Raw genomic sequence first — 27,560 nt, 5'->3', positions numbered from 1 at the left:
ATCAAGATGTTGAATCAGTTTGGGTGGAGATAAGAAATAATAAGGGGAAGAAGTCACTGGTGGGAGTAGTCTATAGGTCCCCTAACAGTAGCTACACTGTTGGATGGAGTATAAATCAAGAACTAATGGAGGTTTTTAAGAAAAGTATGGCAATAATCATGGGGCGATTTTAATCTTCTTATTGATTGGACAAATCAAATTGGCCAAGGTAGCCTTGAGGAAGAGTTCATAGAGTGTATCAGGGACAGTTTCCTTGAACAGTACATTGTGAACCAACCAGGGAGCAGGCTATCTTAGATCTGGTACTGTGCAATGAGACAGGATTAATAAATGGCGGAAATGGTGGAGATTTTGAACAAATATTTTGTGTCGGTCTTCATGGTAGAAGACACTAAAAACATCCCAATAATGGATAATCAAGGGGCTATAGGGAAGGAGGAACTTAATACAATCAATATCACTAAAGAAATACTCGGTAAATAATGGGACTAAAGGCGGACAAGTACCCTGGACCTGATGGCCTGCATCCTAGGGTCTTGAAAGAAGTGGTTACAGAGATAGTGGATGCATTGGCTGTAATCTACCAAAATTCCCTGGATTCTGGGGCGGTCCCAGCGGAAAACCGCAAATGTAACGCCCCTATTTAAAAAAGGAGGCAGACAGAAAGCAGGAACCCGTAGACCAGTTAGCCTAACATCTGTCGTTGGGAAAATGCTGAAGACCATTATTAAGGAAGCAGTAGCAGGACATTTGGAAAAGCATAATTGAATCAAGTAGAGTCAGCATGGTTTTATGAAAGGAAAATCATGTTTGACAAATTTTCTGGATGTAATGAGCAGGATGGATAAGGGGGAACCAGTGGATGTGGTGTATTTGGATTTCCAGAAGGCATTCAATAAGGTGCCACATAAAAGGTTACTGCACAAGATAAAAGTTCACGGGATTGGGGGTAATGTATTAGCATGGATAGAGCATTGGCTAACTAACAGAAAAGAGAGTCATTTTCCGGTTGGCAAACAGTAACTAGGGGGTGCCACAGGGATCGGTGCTGGGGCCTCAACTATTTACAATTTATATTAATGACTTGGATCAAGGGACCGAGTGTAATGTAGCCAAATTTGTTGATGATACAAAGATGGGTGGGAGAGCAAGTTGTGAGGACACACAAAATCTGCAAAGTGATAGATAGGCTAAGTGAGTGGGCAAATATTTGGCAGATGGAGTATAATGTGGGAAAGTGTGAGGTTATCCACTTTGGCAGGAAAAATAAAAAAGCAAATTATTATTTAAATGGAGAGAAATTACAAAATGGTGCAGCACAGAGGTACCTGGGGTCCATGTGCATGAAACACAAAAATTAGTATGTAGGTACAGCAAATAATAAGGAAGGCAAATGGAATGTTGCCCTTTATTGCAAAGGGGATGGAGTCTAAAAGTAGGGAAGTCCTGCTCCAACTGTACAGGGTATTGGGGAGGCCACACCTGGAGTACTGCGTACAGTTTTGATCTCCGTATTTAAGGCGGGGATATACTTGCATTGGAGGCAGTTCAGAGAAGGTTCACTAGGTTCATTCCTGAGATGAGGGGGTTGACTTATGAAGATAGGTTGAGCAGGTTGGGCCTATAAAATCATTGGAGTTTAGAAAAATGAGAGGTGATCTTATGGGCTTGACAAGGTAGATGCAGAGAGGATGAACTAGTTTCAGAATAAGGGGCCGCCCATTTAAAACTGAGATGAGGAGGAATTTATTCTCAGAGGGTTGTAAATCTGTGGAATTCTCTGCCCCAGAGAGCTGTGGAGGCTGGGTCATTGAATATATTTAAGGCGGAGATAGACAGATTTTTGAGCGATATTGGAATAAAGGGTTATGGGGAACGGGCAGGGAAGTGGAGCTGAGTCCATGATCAGATCAGCCATGATCTTATTGAATGGCGGAGCAGGCTCGAGGTGCCGAATGACCTACATGTTCTTATGTAACTCGCTCTGCCATGATTGCTCCCTATTCAATGAGTGGTATATTAACTCTTAGACCAACAGCAGACCCCAGGTAGACTGCTGGGGGCCGATTGTTACCTGTAGCCTGCCTGTCCCGGCAGCGAGGAGGCTGGAGCCATTTTGAGGCCCGGGCGCCAGCGAGCCGGGGGCAGCAAACAGGCGTCTCGATGCAGCTCGCATGATTCAGGGCGGCCCAATATCGGGTGGCCCAGAGTGCACCTGTCGGTAGTTTTGGAGTGGGGGGGGGAGGGACGGGTGATGGATCATGACCCATCAGGCCGTTCTGTTGGCAGTGCCCCCCCACACTCACCCGGTTCTGTTTCAGCGTGCTCTTCTCCTTCATGTGCGGACAGTCCTTCCCAGTCACCAGAGCCTTGATGTCAGCCACAGGAACTGCAAGAGAGGCACGGCACAGGGTTTAATCAGCTCTGCATTTACCTATTCAGTCGACACCCCAAAGATCTACCAGGGCGTCAGACACGTTCACCCATGCCAGTGAATTCACACTCTACCCACGTGTGTCTGAGATACAAGCCTCTGGCTGGAACCTGGCCTGAAAACAGTACCGATCACACAAACATACAATGGTCCAGCACAAGAGGACTCGGCCCATCATGCCTGAGCCGGCTCTTTGGTAGAGCTATGCAATTAATCTCACTCTTTGTCACCTATCTGTGATGTCACCCCCCTGTCACCTATCTGTGATGTCACCCCCCTGTCACCTATCTGTGATGTCACCCCCGTTACCTATCTGTGATGTCACCCCCCTGTTACCTATCTATGATGTCACCACCCCGTCATGTCACCACCCTGTTGCCTATCTGTGATGTCACCACCCCGTCACCTATCTGTGATGTCACCACCCTGTCACCTATCTGGGATGTCACCACCCCGTCACCTATATGTGATGTCACTTATCTGTGATGTCACCAACTTGTCACCTGTGATGTCACCACCCTGTCACCTGTGATGTCACCACCCTGTCACCTATCAGTGATGTCAACTGTGATGTCACCACCCTATCAGTGTTGTCACTTATCTGTGATGTCACCAACTTGTCACCTATCTGATGTCACCAACCTGTCACCTGTTATGTCACCACCTTGTCACCTATCAGTGATGTCACCACCGTCACCTATTTGTGATGTCACCACCCTGTCACCTATCAGTGATGTCACCTATCTGTGATGACACCACCCTGTCGCCCATCTGTGATGTCACCACCTTGTCACCCATTAGTGATGCCACCTATCTGTGATGTCACCACCCTGTCACCTATCAGTGATGTCACCATCCTGTCACCTGTGATGTCACCACCCTGTCACCTATCAGTGACATCACCTATCTGTGATGTCACCACATGTCATGGGTAGGGAATTGGTTATCAGGTAGGAGACAGAGAGTAGGAATAATGGGTATGTACACAAATTGGCAGGATTTGTCTTGTGGTGTTCCCTAGGGATCTGTTCTGGGACCGCAGTGTTCCCTATATTTCTCAATGTTTTAGATGAAGGAATAGAGAGCCATATCCAAGGCTACTCACGAGACTACTTTAGGTGGCAGAGCAGTGTAGATGGGAGCAGGAGGTTGCAAAGGGACATTCATCGATTACCCGAGTGGGCAAAACTGCGGCAGATGGAATTCAATGTAGGAAAATGTGAGCTCATCCACTTTGGACCTAAAACGATAGATCAGAGTATTTTCTAAATGGCGAGAAGCCAGGAACTGTGGAGGGGCAGAGGGATTTAGGGGGCCATGTACAGAAATACTGAAAGCTAGTGGACAGCTACAAAAAGTAATTGAAAAGGCTCAAGGAATCATAGAATCATAGAAATTTACAGCACGGAAGGAGGCTATTTCGGCCCATGGTGTCTGCGCTGGCCAACTAGAGGCTATCCACTTTCTGCTCTTGGTCCGTAGCCCTGTAGGTTACGGCATTTCACGTGAACATCCCAGTACTTTTTAAATGTGGTGAGGGTTTCTGTCTCTACCACCCTTTCAGGCAGTGAGTTCCAGACCCCCACCACCCTCTGGGTGAAGACATTTCCTCTCAAATCCCCTCCGACCAATTACTTTACATTTATGTCCCCTGGTTGTTGACCCCTCTGCTAAGGGAAATAGGCCCTTTCTATCCACTATATCCAGGCCCCTCATCATTTTATACACCTCAATGAGGTCTCCCCTCAAACTCCTCTGTTCCAATGAAAACAAATCCAGCCTATCCAATCTTTCCTCATAGTTAAAATTCTCCAGTCCAGGCAACGTCCTCGCAAATCTCCTCTGCACCCTCTCCAGTGCAATCACATCCTTTCTGTAATGTTGTGACCAGAACTGCACGCAGTACTCCAGCTGCGGCCTAACCAGTGTTTTATACAGTTCAAGCATAACCTCCCAAGCTCTTGTATTCTATGCCTCGGCTAATAAAGGCAAGCATTCCGTTTGCCTTCTTAACCTGTCGGACCTTATCTCAAGGGGCTTGGGTACAAAGGGATGAAGTGATGCAACAGCTGTAGAGAGTTCTGGTTAGACCCCATCTGGAGAACTACCTTCACGTCTAGGCACCGCACCTCAGGAAAGATGTATTGATTGGACTTGGAGTGGGTGCAGTGCAGATCCATCAGAATACCACAGAGCTAAAAGGGTTATATTATGAGGACAAGTTGCATAGACTAGGCTTGTATTCCTTTGAATATAGATTAAGGGGTGATCTAATTGAGATGTTTAAGATGATTCAAGGATTTGAAAGCGTAGCTAGAGAAAAACTATTTCCTCTGGTGGGGGAAGTTCAGAACAAGGCGGTGTAACCTTAAAATTAGAGCCAGGCCATTTAGGCAGCATTTCACACAAAGGGTGCTGAAAATCTGGAACTCTCTCCCCCAAAAGCTGTTGAGGCCGGGGGTCAATAGACAATGTCAGTACTGAGATCAGTAGATTTTTGTTGGGTAAGGGTATTAAGGTAGTGGAACCAAGGTGGGTAGATTGAATTGAGCTACAGATCAACCATGATCTAATTGAATGGCGGAGCAGGCTCGAGGGGCTGAATGGGCTCCTCTTGTTCGTGATGTGTCTCACTGACGATTGGCTCATCCGCCCCCCCCCCCCCAATAATAACTACAAATCTGCCAAATCCTTTCCCCCCTTGCACCTTTACAGTGAAGCCCACTGCCGTGCCCATCCTGATCCACCCCGTTTCTGAAACGCAGCACGGATCCAATGCAGGACCGTGCTTTGTCTATGTTCCCGGGGTCACAGAAGCCACACTGGGGTGGTGGGATAGCGACACAGGGCCGGGCCCGGATACTGCCGTCTCCCATTGCCCAACCCCCGCTGACACTCCAAAGTGATGCATTTTAGGTTCTGTGTTTTTCAATGTTTCTGAGAGACGAGGCCCGATGTAAATGCACAATGCTTTGCTCGGATCTCTCGGTGTACCTATTGCATGGTGTCTGTTGTCTGCCCTAATCATTAAAATAACATCGGATGCAATATCTGATCAAAATGCCTCACACAAGTCACCCAGTGAATTACTTCAGGGAGCAGTGACTGCCGTCTTGCAGGGTTTAAGACTGTTACCTTCACAGAATGGCATGGGTTGTACAGCATGGAAACAGACCATTGGGCCCAACGTGTCCATGCCGGAGTTAATGCTCCACACCAACCTCACTTCATCTCACCCCATCAGCACATCCTCCTATTCCTTTCTCCCTCATGTGTTTATCAACTTCCCCTTAAATGCATCTGTGCTATTCGCCTCAATCCCTCCTGGTGGCAAGGAGTTCCATATTCTAACCGATCATCTCAACTGAAATAAAACTTTTTCACAATTGATTTCAACGGCGAGTGAAAGACTGAATTGGTTTCTGGGAGCAGCACGCACTCTTGTCTTCCAGACACTCGATGGGCGGATTAGCGCTTCCTTCCTCCACATCGCCGTAGTGCAGCACCTTGTGATTGGGTGACAGGCGACAGTACCACAGCTTGTCTGTCGGAGCAAACACAGTAAAAGGTTAACCCTTCGCACCTCTGCTGCACTCCTCACTCCAACCCTTTCAGCCACTGATCGCTGCTGGAGAAACGGTCGCATCCCATTCGATACCCAACGCAGCAGGCATCAACCCCTCACACACCGGTCACCTCTCAGTGTCCATTAAATGCCCAACCTGTATTTACATCCGATGTGTAGCACAGAAACAGGCCATTCGGCCCATCTGGTCGAAGTCGGTGTTTATGTTCCACACGAGCCTCCTCCTACCCTACTTCAACAAACCCAATTCCTTTCTCCCTCATGTACTTATCTAGTTTCTCCTTAAATGCATCTATACTATTCACCTCAACCACTCCCTGTGGTAGTGAGTTCCACATTCTCACCACTCTCTGGGCGAGACGTTTCTCCTGGGTTCCCGAATGGATTTATTAGTGACTGTCTTATATGGCCGCTACTTTTGGTCTCCCTCACGAATGGAAATATCTACCTTACACCTACCCTCGCAAACTCTTTATGATGAAAGACCTCTGTCGCCCCTCAGTTTTCTGTTTTCTAGAGAGAAGAGCAGCCTGGTCAGCCTTTTCTGATGGGTATAACTATAACTGTGGAACCCTCTCCATACATCTCTCCGGCCAGTCCTGACCCCAGCCAATGTGGAGGCCCCCCCCACCCACCCCCCGACTGAACTGATTGGCCCTCCCGAGCCACTGAGACCCACTGTAGAATCACCCTAGCTCGTTGTGTTTTCAGCTCATTGGGCAGTGATGGATCAAAGCCGCTCGCGGCCAACACCTCGGACCGACAGAGCCTGTCGTGTGCTGGCAGCTGCTGTGGCTGAGGTTCAAAGTGGGTGATTTACAGCCTGTTTACAACAGGACTGCCAATTCCAATTAAATCTGATTGTACAAGCACCCGTACACAAGGCCCAGTGACACGCATGTCCAATCAGCACAGCAGCTTTCAAAGCAAGGCCTGGATTTCCAATTTAATACTATTGATCTCTCCCTGATCCCAACATCTCCCCTCCCCGAGGGTTACTACCATATATTCCCTGTACTCTGGCAATCTGTATTGCACTCATTTCACAGCAATGAAATGCTGCCAGCAGAAGCAGTGCACAGCTATAAATGCCCCCCCACCATAGGGACAATATATTTCCTCTGTGCAAACTGCTCCGTCAGTTTTACCACAACGCCTCCTCTGCAGGAGGCCATGCATCTGATCTTTAACCTCGACCGTGAGCTGCGTCAAAGCTCGAAGGCAAGCAACAGCTAAAAGTCACATGGTGAGTCGGTCTACCCTTAAAATAACCCCCCCCCCACCCCCCCACAAACCCGGGCTTAATCACAATCATTAAAACCCAGCGTCTGCAATACACCAGAGACAGGAGTTTAGTCAGGTCCCCTCTCCAACACATTGACTATTTGAGCAGATTCTTTACAGCACAGAGTGGTTTTAGCACATGAAGAAATCTCACTCTGCAACTAATATACCATTCCAAGTTCTCCCCCCCGCAATCCACCATCAATTCTCTCCCTGCCCGTCCCGAATGCTTGGGCTCTTGCTGGGAATAATTCCACAGACACCTCACCCACACACCCATTCTTCACTTGTGACTCTGGGCAGTACCTTTCTGTGGGCTATTCCAACATGAGGTGCATCGGTTGACTTATGAGGAAAGTTTGAGTAGGTTGGGCCTCTACTCATTGGAATTCGGAAGAATGAGAGGCGATCTTATCGAAACGTATAAGATTATGAGGGGGCTTGACAAGATGGATGCAGAGAGGATGTTTCCACTTCAGGGGGAGACTAGAACTAGAGGGCACGATCTTAGAATAAGGGGCCGCCCATTTAAAACTGAGATGAGGAGAAATTTCTTCTCTCAGAGGGTTGTAAATCTGTGGAATTCGCTGCCTCAGAGAGCTGTGGAAGCTGGGACATTGAATAAATTTAAGACAGAAATAGGCAATAAGGGGTTATGGGGAGCGGGCGGGGAAGTGGAGCTGAGTCCATGATCGGATCAGCAACAGTCGTATTGAATGGCGGAGCAGGCTCGAGGGGCCGTATGGCCTATTCCTGCTCCTATTTCTTATGTTCTTATGTAACAGGGGTTTGCTGGACAGCCACAAATAGTGAGAACCTTGGCCAATTGTCCTCTCCCCAACCTAGAGACACTGGGGACAAGTGTAGGTCCTCAACTGTTCCCAGCACCTGTGGAACTGTACCCCGGTCACTGCATTTAGAACACTGAGGACGAGGGGGTGGGGGGGAGAGAAAGGCAATCAAACAGCCGTCAGTGATTAATTGAGCCACACGGACCAGGACGGTTTGTGGCTGCGGTAACAATCTCTGCAGAGGCAGCCTTTGGGCACTGCCATGAGCCTGAGCACCCCCAGATCAGGAAATGGGATCAAACCCTACACCTCGGGCTCCCACACTAGCCGGCTGCAGATTGCGACTGACTGGGCTGCTGTGGTGTGGGCTGGAGGTTGGTCAGCACCGTGGAGCCAGAGGCAGAGGCCGCTCCTTCACAAGGAGAGGAATGAACCAGTCTCCGTTACTTCGACCGGCAGCTCCGGGAGTATCTACCTTGGCGGCGCCGGCTGCTGATTTTGCGGAAGAGCGTCCCGTCACACAGGCGATTGAGGCGCTGCTGTTTGATCAGCTCCATCAGCTCCGGCTTCAGTCTCTCCCTCAACTCCCTGGGTGACAGAAGAGATGCGTGTTAATAGGCCCAGCCACACGAACACACACTCGTGCGTGCACACACACGTCAGACCACGCACACACACACACATGCACAGACACACGTGCACACACACACGTGCACACGTCAGACCACACACACGCCGCTGGAAGGAATTCCAATGGACCCAAGCCGTTCCCACTTACACCTATTGTTTGCAATTCTGATGGGTCAGCCTGTTGTGCAGAACTCCAAGAATCCTGGGTGTTAAGAGGCGATTCTTGACGTGTGAGCGGGACCCGATCCTGTCCTTACCCAACATGGCCATCTAAACACACTCCAGCAGGGATCGCTCGGTGGCAATGGGGAGCAGGAACTCTGGGATTTTCCTCTCTAAGGTCAAGGGTCACTAATTCAGCACAGAATAATGTAAAAAAAAAGTCAAACATTAATCGAGGGACTCAGCTGAGCAACAAAAGCTTTGTCTATCTGACTGGATACTGTATAATGAAATGGCTGAAAGATGTTCTAGATTCTTCTCCAGTGGCTACTTGCCATGGCTCATGAGGAACCTTGACTCAAAATCACGAGGGTGAAAGGTCAGGTATGTTCTTGACGCGAGATCAGGGGATATGGGATACATAGAATCATAGAATGGTTACAGCACAGGAGGCCGTCATTCGGCCTGTCGAGCCCCTGCCGGCTCTCTGCAAGAGCACCTCAGCCAGTCCCACTCCCCCGCCCTTTCCCCGTAGCCCTGCAAATGTTTTCCTTCAGGTACTTATCCAACTCCCTGTTGAAAGCTGAGATCGAGTCTGCCACCACCCTTTCAGGCCGTGCATTCCAGATCCTAACCACTCGCTGCGTAAAAAAGTTTTTCCTCATGTTGCCTTTGGTTCTTCTGTTAATCACCTTAAATCTGTGTCCTCTGGTTCCCGACCCTTCCACCGATGGGAACAATTTCTCTCTATCTACTCAGTCCAGACCCCTCATGATTCTGAGCACCTCGATCAAATCTCCTCTGCTCCACGGAGAACTCCTCCAGCTTCTCCCGTCTATCCACGTAACTGAAGTCCCTCATCCCTGGAACCATTCTCTGAAATCTTTTCTGCTCCCTCTCTAAGGCCTTCATATCCTTCCTAAAGGGCGGTGCCCAGAATTGGACACAATGCTCCAGTTGAGGCTGAGCCAGTGTTTTATAAAGGTTCATAACTTCCTTGCTTTTGTACTCACTGCCTCTCTATATAAAGCTCAGGATCCCATATGCTTTTTTGAACCACTTTCTCAACCTGCCCTGCCACCTTTAATGATTTATATGGATGATGTGATCTGTGTAAGGAGGGAAAAAAATGGGTATGGAGGTAAATGGAGCGGAGGTGTGGATCAGGCATGATCTGGTTGAATGGCAGGACAGGCTCGAGGAGCTGACAGGTTTGAGGAGTTGAATGGCCTACTCCTGCTCCTAATGTGACTGAAAAGGATTGTTTGACTTTTCAGTGTGGAGGATACCAGTTTGAAGAACCCTTTGTATGAAGCTCACTGATACCAACCAGTGCCCAACATCACAAGGCCAGAAAGTGCCGAGGAGATTTAGTGAGACACTTTCTTTCTCCTTGCGCATGTTGGAGAGAGGCAGGCCAACCTGAAGCCCCAGCGGTTCATGGCCAGTAAGTGAATCCTGCTCGCCGGTTATTCCCACTTCACGTTACACCCACACAGCTATGCCAAGGCCTTGCCAAGCTCTTACAGGACAGGCGGTGCCAGTGTCTCTTCCTGGTGCATCCTCTCCGTCTGCCGCAGTTTGAGAATCTCGCTGTAGTTCAGAGCGTTCACCTTGTTGCGGAAGAGCTCAAGGGAGGTAGGCTTGGAGGCCAGCGTCCGCGTGATCTGCTCCCGTACCACCTGCATAACCTGCAACAGAAAGCACAGCTCACCGTCAGTGGGGCTTTCAACCGGCGGGGCACCGATCGCCAATGCTCACACTCCTCTGGCCAATCAGCCGCAATTACACCGATCTGCCTGCCTGCCCAGAGCAGCTCTGCACCACGCAGAAGTGAGGGAGAGCTGCGCTGTTAGAGGTGCCACCTTTGGGATGAAACGTTCTGCCAGTCCCGACTGCCTGGTTAGGTGGGCATGAACCCAACTTCCTGCCCTTACCACGCACCGCCCCCCCGTCGCGCAAGAGATGGAGCATTGTATGGGGGTCACGGATTGTTAACAGGTTTATTGGGTATGAAGTGAATATGACAGTGTCGTAGATTCCGGATTTCATCCACTTCAACGATGTCACTTGTCACACACGCACCAGCTTTCTGAGAAATCGGGTGTGGGTGTAAAGGGTGTGGGGTTGGAAGAACGTGATCCGTCTTCCCTGAGTTTCCTCTCTCTCTCCCCTCCTCCCCAGTCTCTCTCTCTCTCTGCCCCCACTCTCTCTCTCTCTCTCTAACTCTGCCCCCACTCTCTCTCTCTCTCTCTCTCTCTCTGCCACCACTCTCTCTCTCTCTCTGCCCCCACTCTCTCTCTCTCTCTCTGCCCCCACTCTCTCTCTCTCTCTCTCTCTGCCCCCACTCTCTCTCTCTCTCTGCCACCACTCTCTCTCTCTCTCTGCCCCCACTCTCTCTCTCTCTCTCTCTGCCCCCACTCTCTCTCTCTCTCTCTCTGCCCCCACTCTCTCTCTCTCTCTCTCTGCCCCCACTCTCTCTCTCTCTCTCTCTCTCTCTCTCTCTCTGCCCCCACTCTCTCTCTCTCTCTCTCTCTCTCTCTGCCCCCCCACTCTCTCTCTCTCTCTCTCTCTCTGCCCCCCACTCTCTCTCTCTCTCTGCCCCCCCACTCTCTCTCTCTCTCTCTGCCCCCCCACTCTCTCTCTCTCTCTGCCCCCCCTCTCTCTCTCTCTCTGCCCCCCCTCTCTCTCTCTCTCTCTCTCTGCCCCCACTCTCTCTCGCTCTCTCTCTCTGCCCCCTCTCTCTCTCTCGCTCTCTCTCTCTGCCCCCACTCTCTCAGTACCTCCGATTTTTTTCTCTCCCACAGAAGGCTGCGAAAATGTTCGTGTAGGTAATCACGCCGATATTTTAGCAAAAGTCTAAATCAACAAAGCACCGTGGTCGGCAGCAGGTCACGATACAGGCCCCACTTCCGGTTCTGGGTTTGAGTCCACGAATGCGCGGGACGGACGGGACAGGGTGGGGTGGGGGGGGGGGCGGTCGTGCGCAGGACACACAAAAAACTTGAAAATAATAATTCCGTCTGTTTAACATCTCATCTGAAAGATGGCACCTCCGACAGTACAGCGCTCCCTCAGCACTGCGCTGGGAGTGTCGGCCTAGATTTTTCGTGCTCACGACCCTGGAGTGGGACTTGAACCCACAACCTTCTGGCTCAGAGGCGAGAGTGCTACCCACTGACACAAAGGATATGATCTCATGGTTGGGATGGCAACAAGCACTTGTGATGTTATCTGACCTTGGAATAGATTAGCTCGCAGTAATCACTCCTCGCTCCCTCTGCTCCATCATTTATTGCAGGATGTTAGTATGTTGCTGTTGAACCAGCTGCCAATGTTACTCCCTCTCCACACAAATTATTGCCGCAGAGCTAATGCTTACCCAAACATCCAATTAACATCAGTGCCCTGCGTAGGCTGCTTTCGAAGTCAGTATTATTTTGTTAAACAATTGTTGCAGTGCTCTCGCAAAGCTCCAGAGCCAGATCTCAATCACCAGACCGTCCCATTTACAAGCATCTGTGCTATTTATGTGTGTGCGTTCCATGGCCTCCCCCCCCACCTCCTCCAGTGAGGCCGGCAAGGATTCACTGACAAGGCCCCAGGCTGTGCCTGTGTATCTTTGTTAAACACTGCCAGTTACAGCAGTGGTATGCAGTTGGGGTTGACAATAGAGCGGGGTTGTATAAAAGCCCGTTTGACTGATTTACCACACAGAAGCCCAAAATGTTACAGAAGGAGTGCCTCTCAGTCATTCATCCCTTCAGAGTAATCGCCGACACGACAATGGCGCTTCTCCCTAGTGACATCAGACATAAGGACTGAACTTGAAGGATGCTGGGAAATTTGGAGCTTTCAAAATGGAGATCGCTAGATTTGTATTGGGTAAGGGGATTAAGGGAAATGGTGCTACAGCGGGTAAATGGAGTTGAGGTGCAGATTAGCTCATCATCATCATCAGAGGCAGTCCCTCGAAATTGAGGAAGACTTGCTTCCACTCCCAAAGTGAGTTCTCAGGTGGCTGAACAGTCCAATACGGAAATTACAGTCTCTGTCACAGGTGGGACAGATAGTTGAGGGAAAGGGTGGGTTGCCGCACGCTCCTTCCGCTGCCTGCACTTGTTTTCTGCATGCTCTCGGCGACGAGACTCGAGATGCTCAGCGCCCTCCTGGATGCACTTCCTCCACTTAGGGCGGTCTTTGGCCAGGGACTCCCAGGTGTTGGTGGGGATGTTGCACTTTATCAGGGAGGCTTTGAGGGTGTCCTTGTAACGTTTCCTCTACCCACCTGGGGCTTTCTTGCCATGTAGGAGTTCCGAGTAGAGCGCTTGCTTTGGGAGTCTCTTGTCAGGCATGCAAACAATGTGGCCCGCCCAACAGAACTGGTCGAGTGTGGTCAGTGCTTCGATGCTGGGATGTTGGCCTGATGGAGGACGCTAACGTTGGTGCGTCTGTCCTCCCAGAGGATTTGCAGGATCTTGTGGAGACATAGTTGGTGGTATTTCTCCAGCGATTTGAGGTGTCTACTGTATATGGTCCACGTCTCTGAGCCATACAGGAGAGAGGGTATCACTATAAGCCCTGTAAGACCATGAGCTTGGTGCCAGATTGGAGGGTGTGATCTTCAAACACTCTCTTCCTCAGGCGATTGAAGGTTACGCTGGCGCACTGGAGGCGGTGTTGAACCTTGTCGTTGATGTTTGTCCTTGCTGATAGTAGGCTCCCGAGGTATGGAAAGTGGTCCACATTGTCCAAGATCTGACTGAATGGCGGAACAGGCTCGAGGGACTGAATGGCCTCTTCCGGTTCCTAACCGCTGTGAAGTTTTTGCGATGTCACTGAAGAAGTTTTATTCCACATGCTTACTCACAAGCCACCAATAGCTAAACAGTTTGAAGGAATGAAACAGGGGGACATGCGGCTGAAAGACCCCAGCAAATATATTTCGTGTGGCTTGTTCAGCAAAATTCCCTTCCCCTTCCAAAAAACACATTCAAGATTCAACTAATTGTCACAACAAGCACAGAACCGTCAACCATTTTACAGGAACCTCACACTGGTTTCCATCACCACAGCGGTAACAGCCAAGCCAAACGGGGCATCATTAGCTCATTGACAGTGGACGACCTGTGGACTTGGATACAGGTCACACTGAGGAGAGAAAACTAGGCCAGCGGCAAAACCTCAGAGTCCGAGAGTTAACTCCATCCCTCCCTCCCCCTCCCACCCACCCAAAGGTACTTAAAACCAATGACACATACGGACAAGGGCCACCCCCTCCAATAATTCCACGACTGTGTCCTCTTCACCATTTTACTGAGAAAATGGATGTCATGCAGGGCTTTACCGAAAATATTTTGAAGACTTTGTGAAATAAAAAATACACTTACCCGTGGCAAAACTAATGATAAGTAATTAACGTCCACACAACGTAACCCTGCACATCGGTTACCAAATAATGTTATTTCCCTACATTCACATGCAACTTTCACGAATTTGGGCATCCCCAGTATTCCCACCTTTGAACGGGAGAAGAGTTACATTTTGGCAATCAGCCATTAACAACTTGCAAGTCAACCTGAATGCGCAGTGTACTTGTTCACCGCTCTTCAAGTGAAAGAACAGCTCGGAGCATTTTTAGAAGGTAGATACCAGGCAGCAAGTGATGGAGCTTAGCAAGGGCCGACTGATAGCACAGTTGGAGAGAGGTAGCTAGGAGATGGGCGTATTGAGAGAGAATTCCAGAGGATGGGGCAGAAGGCTTCGGAAGAAGCAGGGATTTGGAGCGAGGAGCATGGGGTGGGTCGGTACCTATGCAAGGGGAGGTCAGCAATAGGTGGGGCAGGATCGTGGATGAATTTGAAATGACAATGAGGGCCTTGAAGTCAATTTTCTGAGGTGAGGAACCAGATCATCTGTGCAAGGACAGGGGTGCTGGGTGTGTGGGAGCTGTACGGTTCGGGACTCGGGCTACAGATTACTGGATTGGCTGAGGTTTGTGAAGGTTAGGGGTAAGGAGGCGAGCCCTTGAGAAATATTGCCCAAAGTGTGGATAATGTGGAGCTGAAGGAGGGCTGATAAACCAACCATGTTCTAGACACAGGAGACGGCAGTTCGGGGATGGACTGCAGGTGGTAGGTTCATGGAAGAAATACGTTGAAGAGCAGAAGTCGAGATGGTGGGGGATAAGCTGCAGAATATAGAGGGAGTCGGAGCTGGGAAAGGGGTTAGTTGGAGAGGGGTGTGAAAGTGAGAGGAGAGGAGGAAAGTACCAGGATGTGGAAGGGGCCCCAGATGACGAGGATCTTAGCATCATAGAAACATAGAACTTTATATCAGGAGGCTGCTATTCTGCCTATTGTATCTGTGCTAGAGCAATCCAAAATTGATCCCACTTCCCTGCTCTCCCTCTGCTTCAAGTGCTTATCTAACCTTCCCTTAAAAAGATGCACTGGTCTCTGCCTCAACCAGTCCTTGTGGCAAAGCATTCCTTACTCAGACAACTCTCTGCAAAGATGGTGGAGGAGGAGGTCCCCAAATAAGGAATAAGTGTCAGACGAGTATCAAGATGGAGGTCACACCCACCTCCACAGCAGGCCATTTACTACTGAAACCCTCATCTGTGCCTTTGTTACCTCCAGACTTGACCAATTCTCTCCTGGCTGTCCTCCCACCTCCCCACCCTCCCTCCATATGCTTGAGCTCATCCAAAACTGCTGCCCATGTCCTAACTCACACCAATTCCCATTCACGCACCAGCCCAGTACTCGCTGACCTACATTGGCTCCCGGTTTGCCAAATCCTCAATTTTAAAATTTTCATATCCCTCATGGCCCCTTGATGACTGGGGAGCAGCGCTGTGTGGTGAGGACAGGCTGGTGGAGGACCTTTGTCTTACGGATGTTTAGCGTAAGGTCCATGCTTTCGTTTGCCTCAGTAAATATGTCGACTATGTCCTGGAGTTCAATCTCTGTATGATGTCTCTGCAAGATCCTACAAATCCCCTGGGAGGACAGACGCACCAACGTAGTGTCCTCGACCAGGCCAACATCCCCAGCATTGCAGCACTGACCACACTCGATCAGCTCCGCTGGGCAGGCCACATAGTCAGCATGCCAGACACGAGACTCCCAAAGCAAGCGCTCTACTCGGAACTCCTTCACGGCAAACGAGCCCAAAGGCGGGCAGCGGAAATGCTACAAGGACACCCTCAAAGCCTCTCTGATAAAGTGCAACATCCCCACTGACACCTAGGCGTCCCTGGCCGAAGACCGCTCTAAGTGGAGGAAGTGCATCCGGGAGGGAGCTGAGCACCTCGAGTCTCGTCGCCGAGAGCATGCAGAAAGCAAGCGCAGGCAGCGGAAGGAGCGTGCGGCAAACCAGTCTCACCCCTCCCCCTTCCCCTGAGGAATCCAAGCTACTCAACACATCAACACACATCGAGGTCTTTTCATGTACAATCGATGCCCATTCGGCATCAGGTCAGCAGCTGCCATATTTCAGCGCAACATGGAGAGTCTGCTCAAGTCCATCCCGGGGACGGTTGTATTTCAAGACGACATACTTATCACGGGCAGGGACACCGACTCCCATCTCCATAATTTGGAGGAAGTACTAAAGCAGTTGGATCGGGTAGGCCTACGAGTCAAGAAATCCAAGTGCTTGTTTCTCGCACCCGAGGTTGAATTTTTGGGCAGAAGAATTGCTGCTAATGGAATGCATCCAGGAGGGAGCTGAGCACCTCAAGTCTCGTCGCTGAGAGCATGCAGAATGCAAGCGCAGGCAGCGGAAGGAGCGTGCGGCAAATCAGTCTCACCCCTCCCCCAACAGAGTACAAAACAGAAGCAATTCGCCTGGCACCCAGGCCCAGGAATGTCTCAGAACTGCGCGCCTTTCTCGGGCTACTCAATTACTTTGGGAACTTTATGCAGAACTTAAGCATGCTGCTGGAGCCTCTCCACGTGCTGCTCAGGAAGGGGTGCGATTGGTTTTGGGGGGCGCCCAGGAACGCGCCTTCAATAAGGCACGCAACCTTCTGTGTTCCAACAGTGTCTTGACTTTCTTTGACCCAGATAAAAAGCTAGTTCTCACATGCGATGCGTCAGCGTATGGGGTCGGGTGCATTTTGCAACATGTCAATAGTGCGGGCAAATTACAACCCATAGCTTATGCCTCCAGGTCACTTTCGCGGGCGGAGCGCGGGTACGGAATGGTAGAGAAGGAGGCGCTCGCGTGCGTGTACGGTGTCAAAAAGATGCACCAATACCTTTTCGGGGCCAAGTTCGTGTTAGAAACTAACCACAAGCCCCTCACGTCCCTCCTATCCAAGAGCAAGGCAATAAACGCCAACGCCTCGGCGCGAATTCAACGGTGGGCACTCATGCTGGCGTCCTACGACTATACCATAAATACAGACCAGGCACAAACAACTGTGCCGACGCGCTCAGCAGGCTACCCCTGGCGACCACGGAAGGGTCTGACGAACAGGACTGTGAGATAGTTATGGCAATCAATGCCTTTGAGTCCACAGGTTCGCCCATGACGGCTCACCAAATCAGAGCCTGGACGGCCAGCGACCCCACGTTATCCTTAGTAAAAAGATGTGTCCTAAGCGGTGACTGAGCAGAGGCTCGCGATGCATGAGCTATCACTATAAGCAGACTGCCTGATGTGGGGCAGCCGAGTAGTCATGCCTCTGCGAGGCAGAGAGGCATTTGTCCGGGAGCTCCACCGTGAGCACCCGGGGATCGTTCTCATGAAGGCCATAGCCAGATCCCACGTCTAGTGGCCTGGTATTGACGCGGACTTGGAGCTCTGCGTCCGAAGGTGCACCATTTGTGCCCAACTCAGCAATGCCCCCAGGGAGGCTCCACTGAGTGCCTGGCCTACCAAACCGTGGTCGCGGGTGCACGTAGACTATGTGGGCCCATTCATGGGCAAAATGTTCCTCGTAGTTGAAGATGCATTTTCAAAGTGGATCGAATGCACCATTTTAAACTCGAGCACAACCTCCACCACTGTGGAGAGCCTCGCAACCATGTTTGCAACACACGGAATCCCTGACATATTGGTCAGTGACAATGGTCCGTGCTTCACCAGCGCAGAATTCCAAGACTTTATAATTGACCACGGCATAAATCACGTCAAGACGGCACCGTTCAAGCCGGCCTCTAACGGCTAGGCGGAGAGAGCAGTGCAAATCATTAAACAAGGCATGCTTAAAATCCAAGGTCCCACGCTGCAGGGTCGCCTGTCGCGACTGCTGCTGGCCTACAGATCTCGTCCGCGCTCACTGACTGGGACCCCCCCCCCCCCCGCGCAACTGTTGATGAAAAGGACTTTAAAAACAAGGCTCTCATTAATCCTCGCAGACATGCACAAAATTGTTGAGGCAAAGCACCGTAAGCTGACTGAGTACCATGACAGAAATTCGAGGGGGAGATGGAAGGAGAACAGCCAGTTGTCGTGGTGCACGTTGGTACCAATGACATAGGTAAAAAAAGGGATGAGGTCCTACGAAATGAATTTAAGGAGCTAGGAGCTAAATTAAAAAGTAGGACCTCAAAAGTAGTAATCTCAGGATTGCTACCAGTGCCACGTGCTAGTCAGAGTAGGAATCGCAGGATAGCTCAGATGAATATGTGGCTTGAGCAATGGTGCAGCAGGGAGGGATTCAAATTCCTGGGGCATTGGAACCGGTTCTGGGGGAGGTGGGACCAGTACAATCCGGACGGTCTGCACCTGGGCAGAATCGGAACCAATGTCCTCGGGGGAGTGTTTGCTAGTGCTGTTGGGGAGGAGTTAAACTAATATGGCAGGGGGATGGGAACCAATGCAGGGAGATAGAGGGAAACAAAAAGGAGGCAAAAACAAAAGACAGAAAGGAGATGAGGAAAAGTGGAGGGCAGAGAAACCCAAGGCAAAGAACAAAAAGGGCCATTGTACAGCAAAATTCTAAAAGGACAGAGGGTGTTAAAAAAACAAGCCTAAAGGCTTTGTGTCTTAATGCAAGGAGTATCCACAATAAGGTGGATGAATTAACTGTGCAAATAGATGTTAACAAATATGATGTGATTGGGATTACGGAGACGTGGCTCCAGGATGAGCAGGGCTGGGAACTCAACATCCAGGGGTATTCAACATTCAGGAAGGATAGAATAAAAGGAAAAGGAGGTGGGGTAGCATTGCTGGTTAAGGAGGAGATTAAGGCAATAGTTAGGAAGGACATTAGCTTGGATGATGTGGAATCTATATGGGTAGAGCTGCAGAACACCAAAGGGCAAAAAACGTTAGTGGGAGTTGTGTACAGACCTCCAAACAGTAGTAGTGATGTTGGGGAGGGCATCAAACAGGAAATTAGGGGTGCGTGCAATAAAGGTGCAGCAGTTATAATGGGTGACTTTAATATGCACATAGATTGGGCTAACCAAACTGGAAGCAATACGGTGGAGGAGGATTTTCTGGAGTGCATAAGGGATGGTTTTTTAGACCAATATGTCGAGGAACCAACTAGGGGGGAGGCCATCTTAGACTGGGTGTTATGTAATGAGAAAGGATTAATTAGCAATCTCGTTGTGCGAGGCCCCTTGGGGAAGAGTGACCATAATATGGTGGAATTCTGCATTAGGATGGAGAATGAAACAGTTAATTCAGAGACCATGGTCCAGAACTTAAAGAAGGCTAACTTTGAAGGTATGAGGCGTGAATTGGCTGAGATGGATTGGCGAATGATACTTAAGGGGTTGACTGTGGATGGGCAATGGCAGACATTTAGAGACCGCATGGATGAACTACAACAATTGTACATTCCTGTCTGGCATAGAAATAAAAAAGGGAAGGTGGCTCAACCGTGGCTATCAAGGGAAATCAGGGATAGTATTAAAGCCAAGGAAGTGGCATACAAATTGGCCAGAAATAGCAGCGAACCTGGGGACTGGGAGAAATTTAGAACTCAGCAGAGGAGGACAAAGGGTTTGATTAGGGCAGGGAAAATGGAGTATGAGAAGAAGCTTGCAGGGAACATTAAGACGGATTGCAAAAGTTTCTATAGATATGTAAAGAGAAAAAGGTTAGTAAAGACAAATGTAGGTCCCCTGCAGTCAGAATCAGGGGAAGTCATAACGGGGAACAAAGAAATGGCGGACCAATTGAACAAGTACTTTGGTTCGGTATTCACGAAGGAGGACACGAACAACCTTCCGGTTATAAAAGGGGTCGGGGGGTCTAGTAAGGAGGAGGAACTGAGGGAAATCCTTATTAGCCGGGAAATTGTGTTGGGGAAATTGATGGGATTGAAGGCCGATAAATCCCCAGGGCCTGATGGACTGCATCCCAGAGTACTTAAGGAGGTGGCCTTGGAAATAGTGGATGCGTTGACAGTCATTTTCCAACATTCCATTGACTCTGGATCAGTTCCTATGGAGTGGAGGGTAGCCAATGTAACCCCACTTTTTAAAAAAGGAGGGAGAGAGAAAACAGGGAATTATAGACCGGTCAGCCTGACATCGGTAGTGGGTAAAATGATGGAATCAATTATTAAGGATGTCATAGCAGTGCATTTGGAAAGAGGTGATATGATAGGTCCAAGTCAGCATGGATTTGTGAAAGGGAAATCATGCTTGACAAATCTTCTGGAATTTTTTGAGGATAGAGTGGATAAGGGAGAACCAGTTGATGTGGTATATTTGGACTTTCAGAAGGCGTTCGACAAGGTCCCACACAAGAGATTGATGTGCAAAGTTAGAGCACATGGGATTGGGGGTAGTGTACTGACATGGATTGAGAACTGGTTGTCAGACAGGAAGCAAAGAGTAGGAGTAAATGGGTACTTTTCAGAATGGCAGGCAGTGACTAGTGGGGTACCGCAAGGTTCTGTGCTGGGGCCCCAGCTGTTTACACTGTACATTAATGATTTAGATGAGGGGATTAAATGTAGTATCTCCAAATTTGCGGATGACACTAAGTTGGGTGGCAGTGTGAGCTGCGAGGAGGATGCTGTGAGGCTGCAGAGCGACTTGGATAGGTTGGGTGAGTGGGAAAATGCATGGCAGATGAAGTATAATGTGGATAAATGTGAGGTTATCCACTTTGGTGGTAAAAACAGAGAGACAGACTATTATCTGAATGGTGACAGATTAGGAAAAGGGGAGGTGCAAAGAGACCTGGGTGTCATGGTACATCAGTCATTGAAGGTTGGCATGCAGGTGCAGCAGGCGGTTAAGAAAGCAAATGGCATGTTGGCCTTCATAGCAAGGGGATTTGAGTACAGGGGCAGGGAGGTGTTGCTACAGTTGTACAGGGCATTGGTGAGGCCACACCTGGAGTATTGTGTACAGTTTTGGTCTCCTAACCTGAGGAAGGACATTCTTGCTATTGAGGGAGTGCAGCGAAGGTTCACCAGACTGATTCCCGGGATGGCGGGACTGACCTATCAAGAAAGACTGGATCAACTGGGCTTGTATTCACTGGAGTTCAGAAGAATGAGAGGGGACCTCATAGAAACATATAAAATTCTGACAGGGTTAGACAGGTTAGGTGCAGGAAGAATGTTCCCAATGTTGGGGAAGTCCAGAACCAGGGGTCACAGTCTAAGGATAAGGGGTAAGCCATTTAGGACCGAGATGCGGAGGAACTTCTTCACCCAGAGAGTGGTGAACCTGTGGAATTCTCTACCACAGAAAGTTGTTGAGGCCAATTCACTAAATATATTCAAAAAGGAGTTAGATGAGGTCCTTACTGCTAGGGGGATCAAGGGGTATGGCGAGAAAGCAGGAATGGGGTACTGAAGTTGAATGTTCAGCCATGAACTCATTGAATGGCGGTGCAGGCTAGAAGGGCCGAATGGCCTACTCCTGCACCTATTTTCTATGTTTCTATGTTTCTATGGAATGAGATAGGGGACAAAGTGTTTGTACTAAACTATGGCAGGAGTCCCAAATGGCTTTCAGGGACAGTAACGGGCAAGGAAGAAAACAGGCTACTGGTAGTACAAATGGACAATGGCAAAACCTGCTGGAGGCATGTAGACCAAGTCAAAAGCAGATTTACCAACAACACTGCAGAACCAGAGGCAGACTACAATGTGGAACTCGCACCACACCTGGTGGACAGACAGAGGGAACAACCTGAGGAAAGGGCAATCCCAACAGACAGCCCAGGCGAGTCAACAGCATCACACCAATCGAAACAGACAGCCCAGGCGAGATACCAGCAACCACACCCAAAGAAAAGCAGACCACAAGGCAAACAACTGAACCACAACTCAGACGCTCCACGCGAGAGCGAAGACCACCTGAGAGACTGAACCTATAAAGACAGTAAGACCTTGGGAGAGGGTGATGTCATGTATCTTACATTATTATATACAACTGCATCCTAACATGCTATACATGACTGTAATAAGATATGACATGTAACCACCAGCATACCTTACCACCTGGGGTGCACTTGCAAGAGACAGGTATATAAAGACAGGTCTCAGGCAAGTGCAGCATTCCAGAGTAATAAAGGTGCAGGTCCAGAGTGACCTTGACTTCACTACATGCCTTGTGTGAATCTGTACTGAGGGGACAGGACTTTACAAGGGGTGGGGGGGAAAGAGAGCGAGGGGGGCGGGGCGGGAAGAGAGCGAGGGGGGCGGGGGGGAAGAGAGCGAGGGGGGCGGGGGGGAAGAGAGCGAGGGGGGCGGGGGGAAGAGAGCGAGGGGGGGGGCGGTGAGGGAGATGAGATGAGGGTGGATACATCATCAACAAAATGAATATTCTACAGCCCCAGAAAAGGGTTACCAGCGAGGGCTGATGGTAACTATCGGGGACCGTCTGATCAATGCACAACAGATTGGTAAGTGAAGTGACAGCACGCCAGGGAGTGTGTCCAAATATACTCAATCTGTCAATCCTAAAAACATGCCAGTATTTCTTCATTGCCATGGTTTAACTTGCGGAGGGTGGGGGTGGGGCGGGGGGGTGGGGTGGGGTGTAACAGATGGGATTGGCCCAGGACACCAGGGATAACTCCCCTGCTCTTCTTCAAAATAGTGCCATGGGATCTTTTACGTCCACCTGAGAGGGCAGATGGCACCTCGGTTTAATGTCTCAACAGAAAAACGGCCCCTCCGACAGCGCAGCACTCCCTCAATACTGCACTGGAGTGTCCCCTAGATTTTTATGCTCAAGTCTCTGGAGTGGGACTTGAACCCACAGCCGTGTGACTCAGAGGCGAGGGTGCTACCCACTGAGCCACGGCTGACGGGATATGCTGGCACGGAGCCTCAAAGTGGATTGGTGAAACTTGTCTAACGAGAACAGTCAAACCTGAATGAAAGTGGGATCTGGGATCCTGTCAAGGTGAAGTAGGGCTCCTGTTAGTTGCACACAAATGTGTTGTGAGTTCTCTCTAGTATTTGCTCAAGGTTCCTACCCCGAGCTACACCCCATTTGAGCGAGAAGTCCACTGGTGATGCAATTACTGGGCCATCTTTTGAGCAGGGCAATGAATGGGCTTCATTCTTATTCAGAGTTCTGTCTGCTGCCACCTTCACTATTACTAGGTCTGACGTGCAGCTTATTTTCTTAAACCAAATTTATACTTGTGTGAAGGTGTGAGATTATTCTGTCAGCTTTAAAGCCCAAGGGGAATGTCCAGTCAGAGAAAGGTGCCATTTTAGGTCATAGAATCATCGAATGGGTACAGCACAGAGGCCATTCGGCCCATCGAGCCCGTGCCGGCTCTCTGCAAGAGCACCTCAGCTAGTCCACTCCCTCCCCCCCGCTACCCCACCATCCTTTCTCCGTGGCCCTGCAATTTTTTTTCTTTCCAATACTTATCCAACTCCCTTTTGAAAGCCACGATTGAGTGTGCCTCCACCTCCCTTTCAGGTAGTATATTCCAGACCGTAACCACTTGCTGTGTAAAAACGTTTCTCCTCATGTCGCCTTCTCAGTCCTTCTGCCAATCACCTTAAATCTGTGTCCTCTGGTTCCCAACCCTTCCACCAATGGGAACAGTTTCTCTCTCTCTGCTCTGTCCAGACCCCTCATGATTTTGAACACCTCGATCAAATCTCCTCTCAACCTTCTCTGCTCCATGGAGAACAACCCCAGCTTCTCCAGTCTATCCACATAACTGAAGTCCCTCATCCCTGGAACCATTCTCGTAAATCTTTTCTGCACCCTCTCTAAGGCCTTCACATCCTTCCTAAAGTGGGGTGCCCAGAATTGGACACAATGCTCCAGTTGAGGCCGAACCAGTGTTTTATGAAGGTTCATAATGCTTTTGTACTTGATACCTCTATTTATAAAGCCCAAGACCCCATATACTTTTTTAACTGCTTTCTCAATCTGCCCTGCCACCTTCAATGATTTGAGCCCCAATCTCTCTGTTCATGCACCCACTTTAGTTTATACTGGCTCTCCTCATTCTTCCTACCAAAATATGTCACTTTGAAATTTCTGCATTAAATTTAATCTGCCACATGTCTGCCCATTCCATCTCGACATCACTCACTCCCCTCCTCACTGTTCACTAAACCTCCAAGTTTTGTGTCAACTGCAAATTTTGAAATTGTAGATGTCAAGTGCAGATAATGCAGTGATATTTTCACATGAATGAACTGATATTTACCACAATTAACATTGCGGAACACCAATTTAACCACTGATCGTGCCCTTTTAATGACCTCACGATATATGCTTTCGATACAACATAGGAAAAAAAGTTAACTCATCGTTAAAATTGGCCAACTAAAATGGTGGTTCTTAAATTATGAACAACCTTGAACTGGGAGGAGCCAACTGAGCTAATGTGGAAAATGTGACAATCTTCTTGGCATTTTTTTTAGAATAAGTGATTGATTATTGAGCCCTTTAAAGCCTATCTCATTGATCTGGTGTGACGTCCATTTAAAACCCATCCCGGCATGCTTTCAATATCACCTCTTTGTTTGATCTGATGTGGAGGTAGGCCACCATGATTCACTGTTTAAAAACGGACCTACGAGGAGTAGGCCATTCAGCCCCTCGAGCTTGCTCCGCCATTCAGTTAGATCATGGCTGATCTGTACCTTAACTCCATCTACCCGCCTTGATAGCAGATTCCTTTAATACCCTTGCCTAACACAAATCGATCAATGTCAGTTTTAAATTTTTCAATTGACACCCAGCCTCAACAGCTTTGTTTTTGGTGACGAGGGAGGGGTTGGTGGTAGAGAAAGGCTTCCAGATTCCCACTACCCTTTGTGTGAAGAAGTGCTTCCTGGCATTACTCACAACAGCCTGGCTCTAATTTTAAGGCCGTGTCCCCTTGTTCTGGACTCCCCCCATCAGAGGAAATAGTTTATCTCCATATTCCCCATCAAATTCTTTAATCACCAAACACCCCAATTAGATCACCCCTTAATCTTCTGTACTCAAGCAGTTTTGATTGGTGTTTCAGAAACATTAAAAAAACACATGAACCCTTTTTCTGTGATGTAGTGCTTACACATCACGGCGAGGGTTAAGTATTGGACTTTGTGTCGACACTGACTTTGGAAGAGAAGACAGAGAACTGCTGTGTTCATGTTTAAAGGCTTGAATAGTTTGGGCGAGCCTGAGCAAAACTTTCTGATGGTGCAACAGTCAACTGCAAATCTTAACAATTACTTTGATTTTAATATTTACTATGCATTCAAGGGTTAAAAATAAACTTACCTCAATGGACAGGGTTTTTAATATGAAAATGATTAAATGTAATTTTTCTAGGTTTTAAAAGTGTTATGCTGGGAAAAGTAAGCTGTACACCTGCTTTCACCAGGCGTAAGAGTTTAATGGACATTAGCTGGGCGAGAGTTTGGCAAATAGCCCAATCTCTCCCGCACGGATGTCCTTCCTGTGGGAATGCGTAGCATCTGTCTAAAGAAATTTTGACAGATCGGGAAAGCTGGTTCTGGACACATGCACATTGCGCCCCGAAAACCGGCTTTTGTGAGGCCTCGCTGGGTCCGTGCGTACCCAGCGAGGCCAGAATTTTTGGCCCATTATTGGCTGGAAATACTGAATCACAATACACTTCAAAATGCTGGAAAAGGCACCAAAAAACCCCATCTAAAATCAAAATGTGCTGGGTGGGAGCACGACCCCCCCAGATCCCTCCCTAAGAAATACATTTTGCTCTCAGTTCAACATTTTCTAAATGCACCATTGCAACATTTGCAATTCTGTCTCACTTAATTTCCCCCCCCCCACCCCCAACCCACCGCACAGAGTACTACCGATGGAATACTGGTTGGAGCAGTAGCTGAAGTCACGACCAATTCTTGTCCCACTCCAATTTTAACCGTTTCTTTTCAGGTGTCAGGTATGAGGCAAAGCGGGTTTTTCCAATTTGTACTGAGAGAAAAAAACAAAGCAGCAAATGGTGGGCCACGATTGCAAGACACCAATAACAACCCAAAATCAAAATGTCATTACAAAAAAGAGTTTGGTGAAGATTTTCAAATTGCCGGGTGTAAGATTGACGTTGAGGATCAGCCGGCCCGGCTGATTTAATTGGGAATGCAAACCGGACGGTTTGTATAACGGGCAGCCCATTCACAACACACTTTAATTCACCCCTCCACTCCCACTCCGACATGTCCATCCTCGGCCACCTACACTGTTCCTCGAGCTTGTGTTGAGCTTCGTTGGAACAGAACCTCATCTTTCACATGTTACAGCCTTCTGAACTCAACATCGAGTTCAACAATTTCACACCATAACCTCTGCCCAGGTCTCTTTTCCCTTTCCTCCGTTTCTTTTTAAACCCCCCCTCCTTTTATTTTTCTTTCCCAGGGCAGCTGGTGATGATTCCACCATTCACACCCCATCGAGACTCACCTTTTGTTTCCCAACTTGTCCCATTACCATCTCCTGTTTGCCCATCATCCCTTTTGTCTCTAATCTCGCCTGCCTTCCACCCGATCACAGACCTTCCCTTTCGTTCTTCACTCCCCTCCCCCTTTCACTGCCCCCTGCACTTCCATAAGAATCTGGTACATCTCAAACTTTTCCAGTTCTGACAAAGGGTCACCGACCTGAAACGTTAACTCTGTTTCTCTCTCCACAGATGCTGCCCGACCCGCTGACATTTCCAGCATTTTCTGTTTTTATTTCAGATCAGAGTATCTGCAGTATTTTGCTTTTGTACCAGCTTTACACCCAGGCAGCCGGCGAAATCTGCCCTTTCCATTAATTGTTGCGGTGAAGCAGTGACCTTTATTCAGGGCGGTTGTGTTTTGGGCGAGTTGCCAGGTTTTGGTTCTGAACGGGTTTGCCGAGGGTTGTGGGTTGGGATTGGATGGGATCGGTGCTGAGCAGCACTGAGGTAGAAAGAGCAGCTGCCGGGGATGTCACACAGCAGCATTGATAGGTTCAAAGTTCAAGGGCAATTAGTGCGGGCACAACAACAACAACTTGCATTTAGACAGCGCCTTTAACATAGTAAAATGCCAAAGTACGTGAGTGATCACAGCGGTGATGGGTGAAGGGGATTTGGTGTGAGAGTTCAGATAGCGGCAGCAGAGTTTTAGATGTGACTGACATTATAGTGACTCCCAGAGTCAAACAGTCCTGCTGAATACAATTCCCAGGTTACAGGCATTAAGGGAACGATTTCAAGGGGCTATTCTTTGTTTGAAGTACCCCCTTCCATATGCCGG

At 49.0% G+C, this 27,560-nt stretch overlaps 1 protein-coding gene across 3 annotated transcripts in view; it reads right to left on the bottom strand.

The window, feature by feature from the left end:
- elmo3 (engulfment and cell motility 3) overlaps nucleotides 1-27,560 on the bottom strand; it is a 133,382-nt gene that overhangs the window by 7,113 nt on the left and 98,709 nt on the right. For all 3 annotated transcript variants that reach the window (XM_070897769.1, XM_070897768.1, XM_070897770.1), the window contains 4 exons: nucleotides 10,415-10,578; nucleotides 8,571-8,683; nucleotides 5,874-5,978; nucleotides 2,307-2,389 (listed from right to left, as the gene is read on the bottom strand). In XM_070897769.1, coding sequence (XP_070753870.1) covers nucleotides 2,307-2,389; nucleotides 5,874-5,978; nucleotides 8,571-8,683; nucleotides 10,415-10,578 — 465 coding nt within the window. The remainder of the gene's footprint in view (nucleotides 1-2,306; nucleotides 2,390-5,873; nucleotides 5,979-8,570; nucleotides 8,684-10,414; nucleotides 10,579-27,560) is intronic.

Source organism: Pristiophorus japonicus, chromosome 13 (genome assembly GCF_044704955.1).
Source record: "Pristiophorus japonicus isolate sPriJap1 chromosome 13, sPriJap1.hap1, whole genome shotgun sequence".
NCBI lineage: Eukaryota > Metazoa > Chordata > Chondrichthyes > Pristiophoridae > Pristiophorus > Pristiophorus japonicus.
The sequence above is the reverse complement of the archived record's forward strand: the minus strand, read 5'-3'. Positions and strand labels throughout refer to the sequence as shown.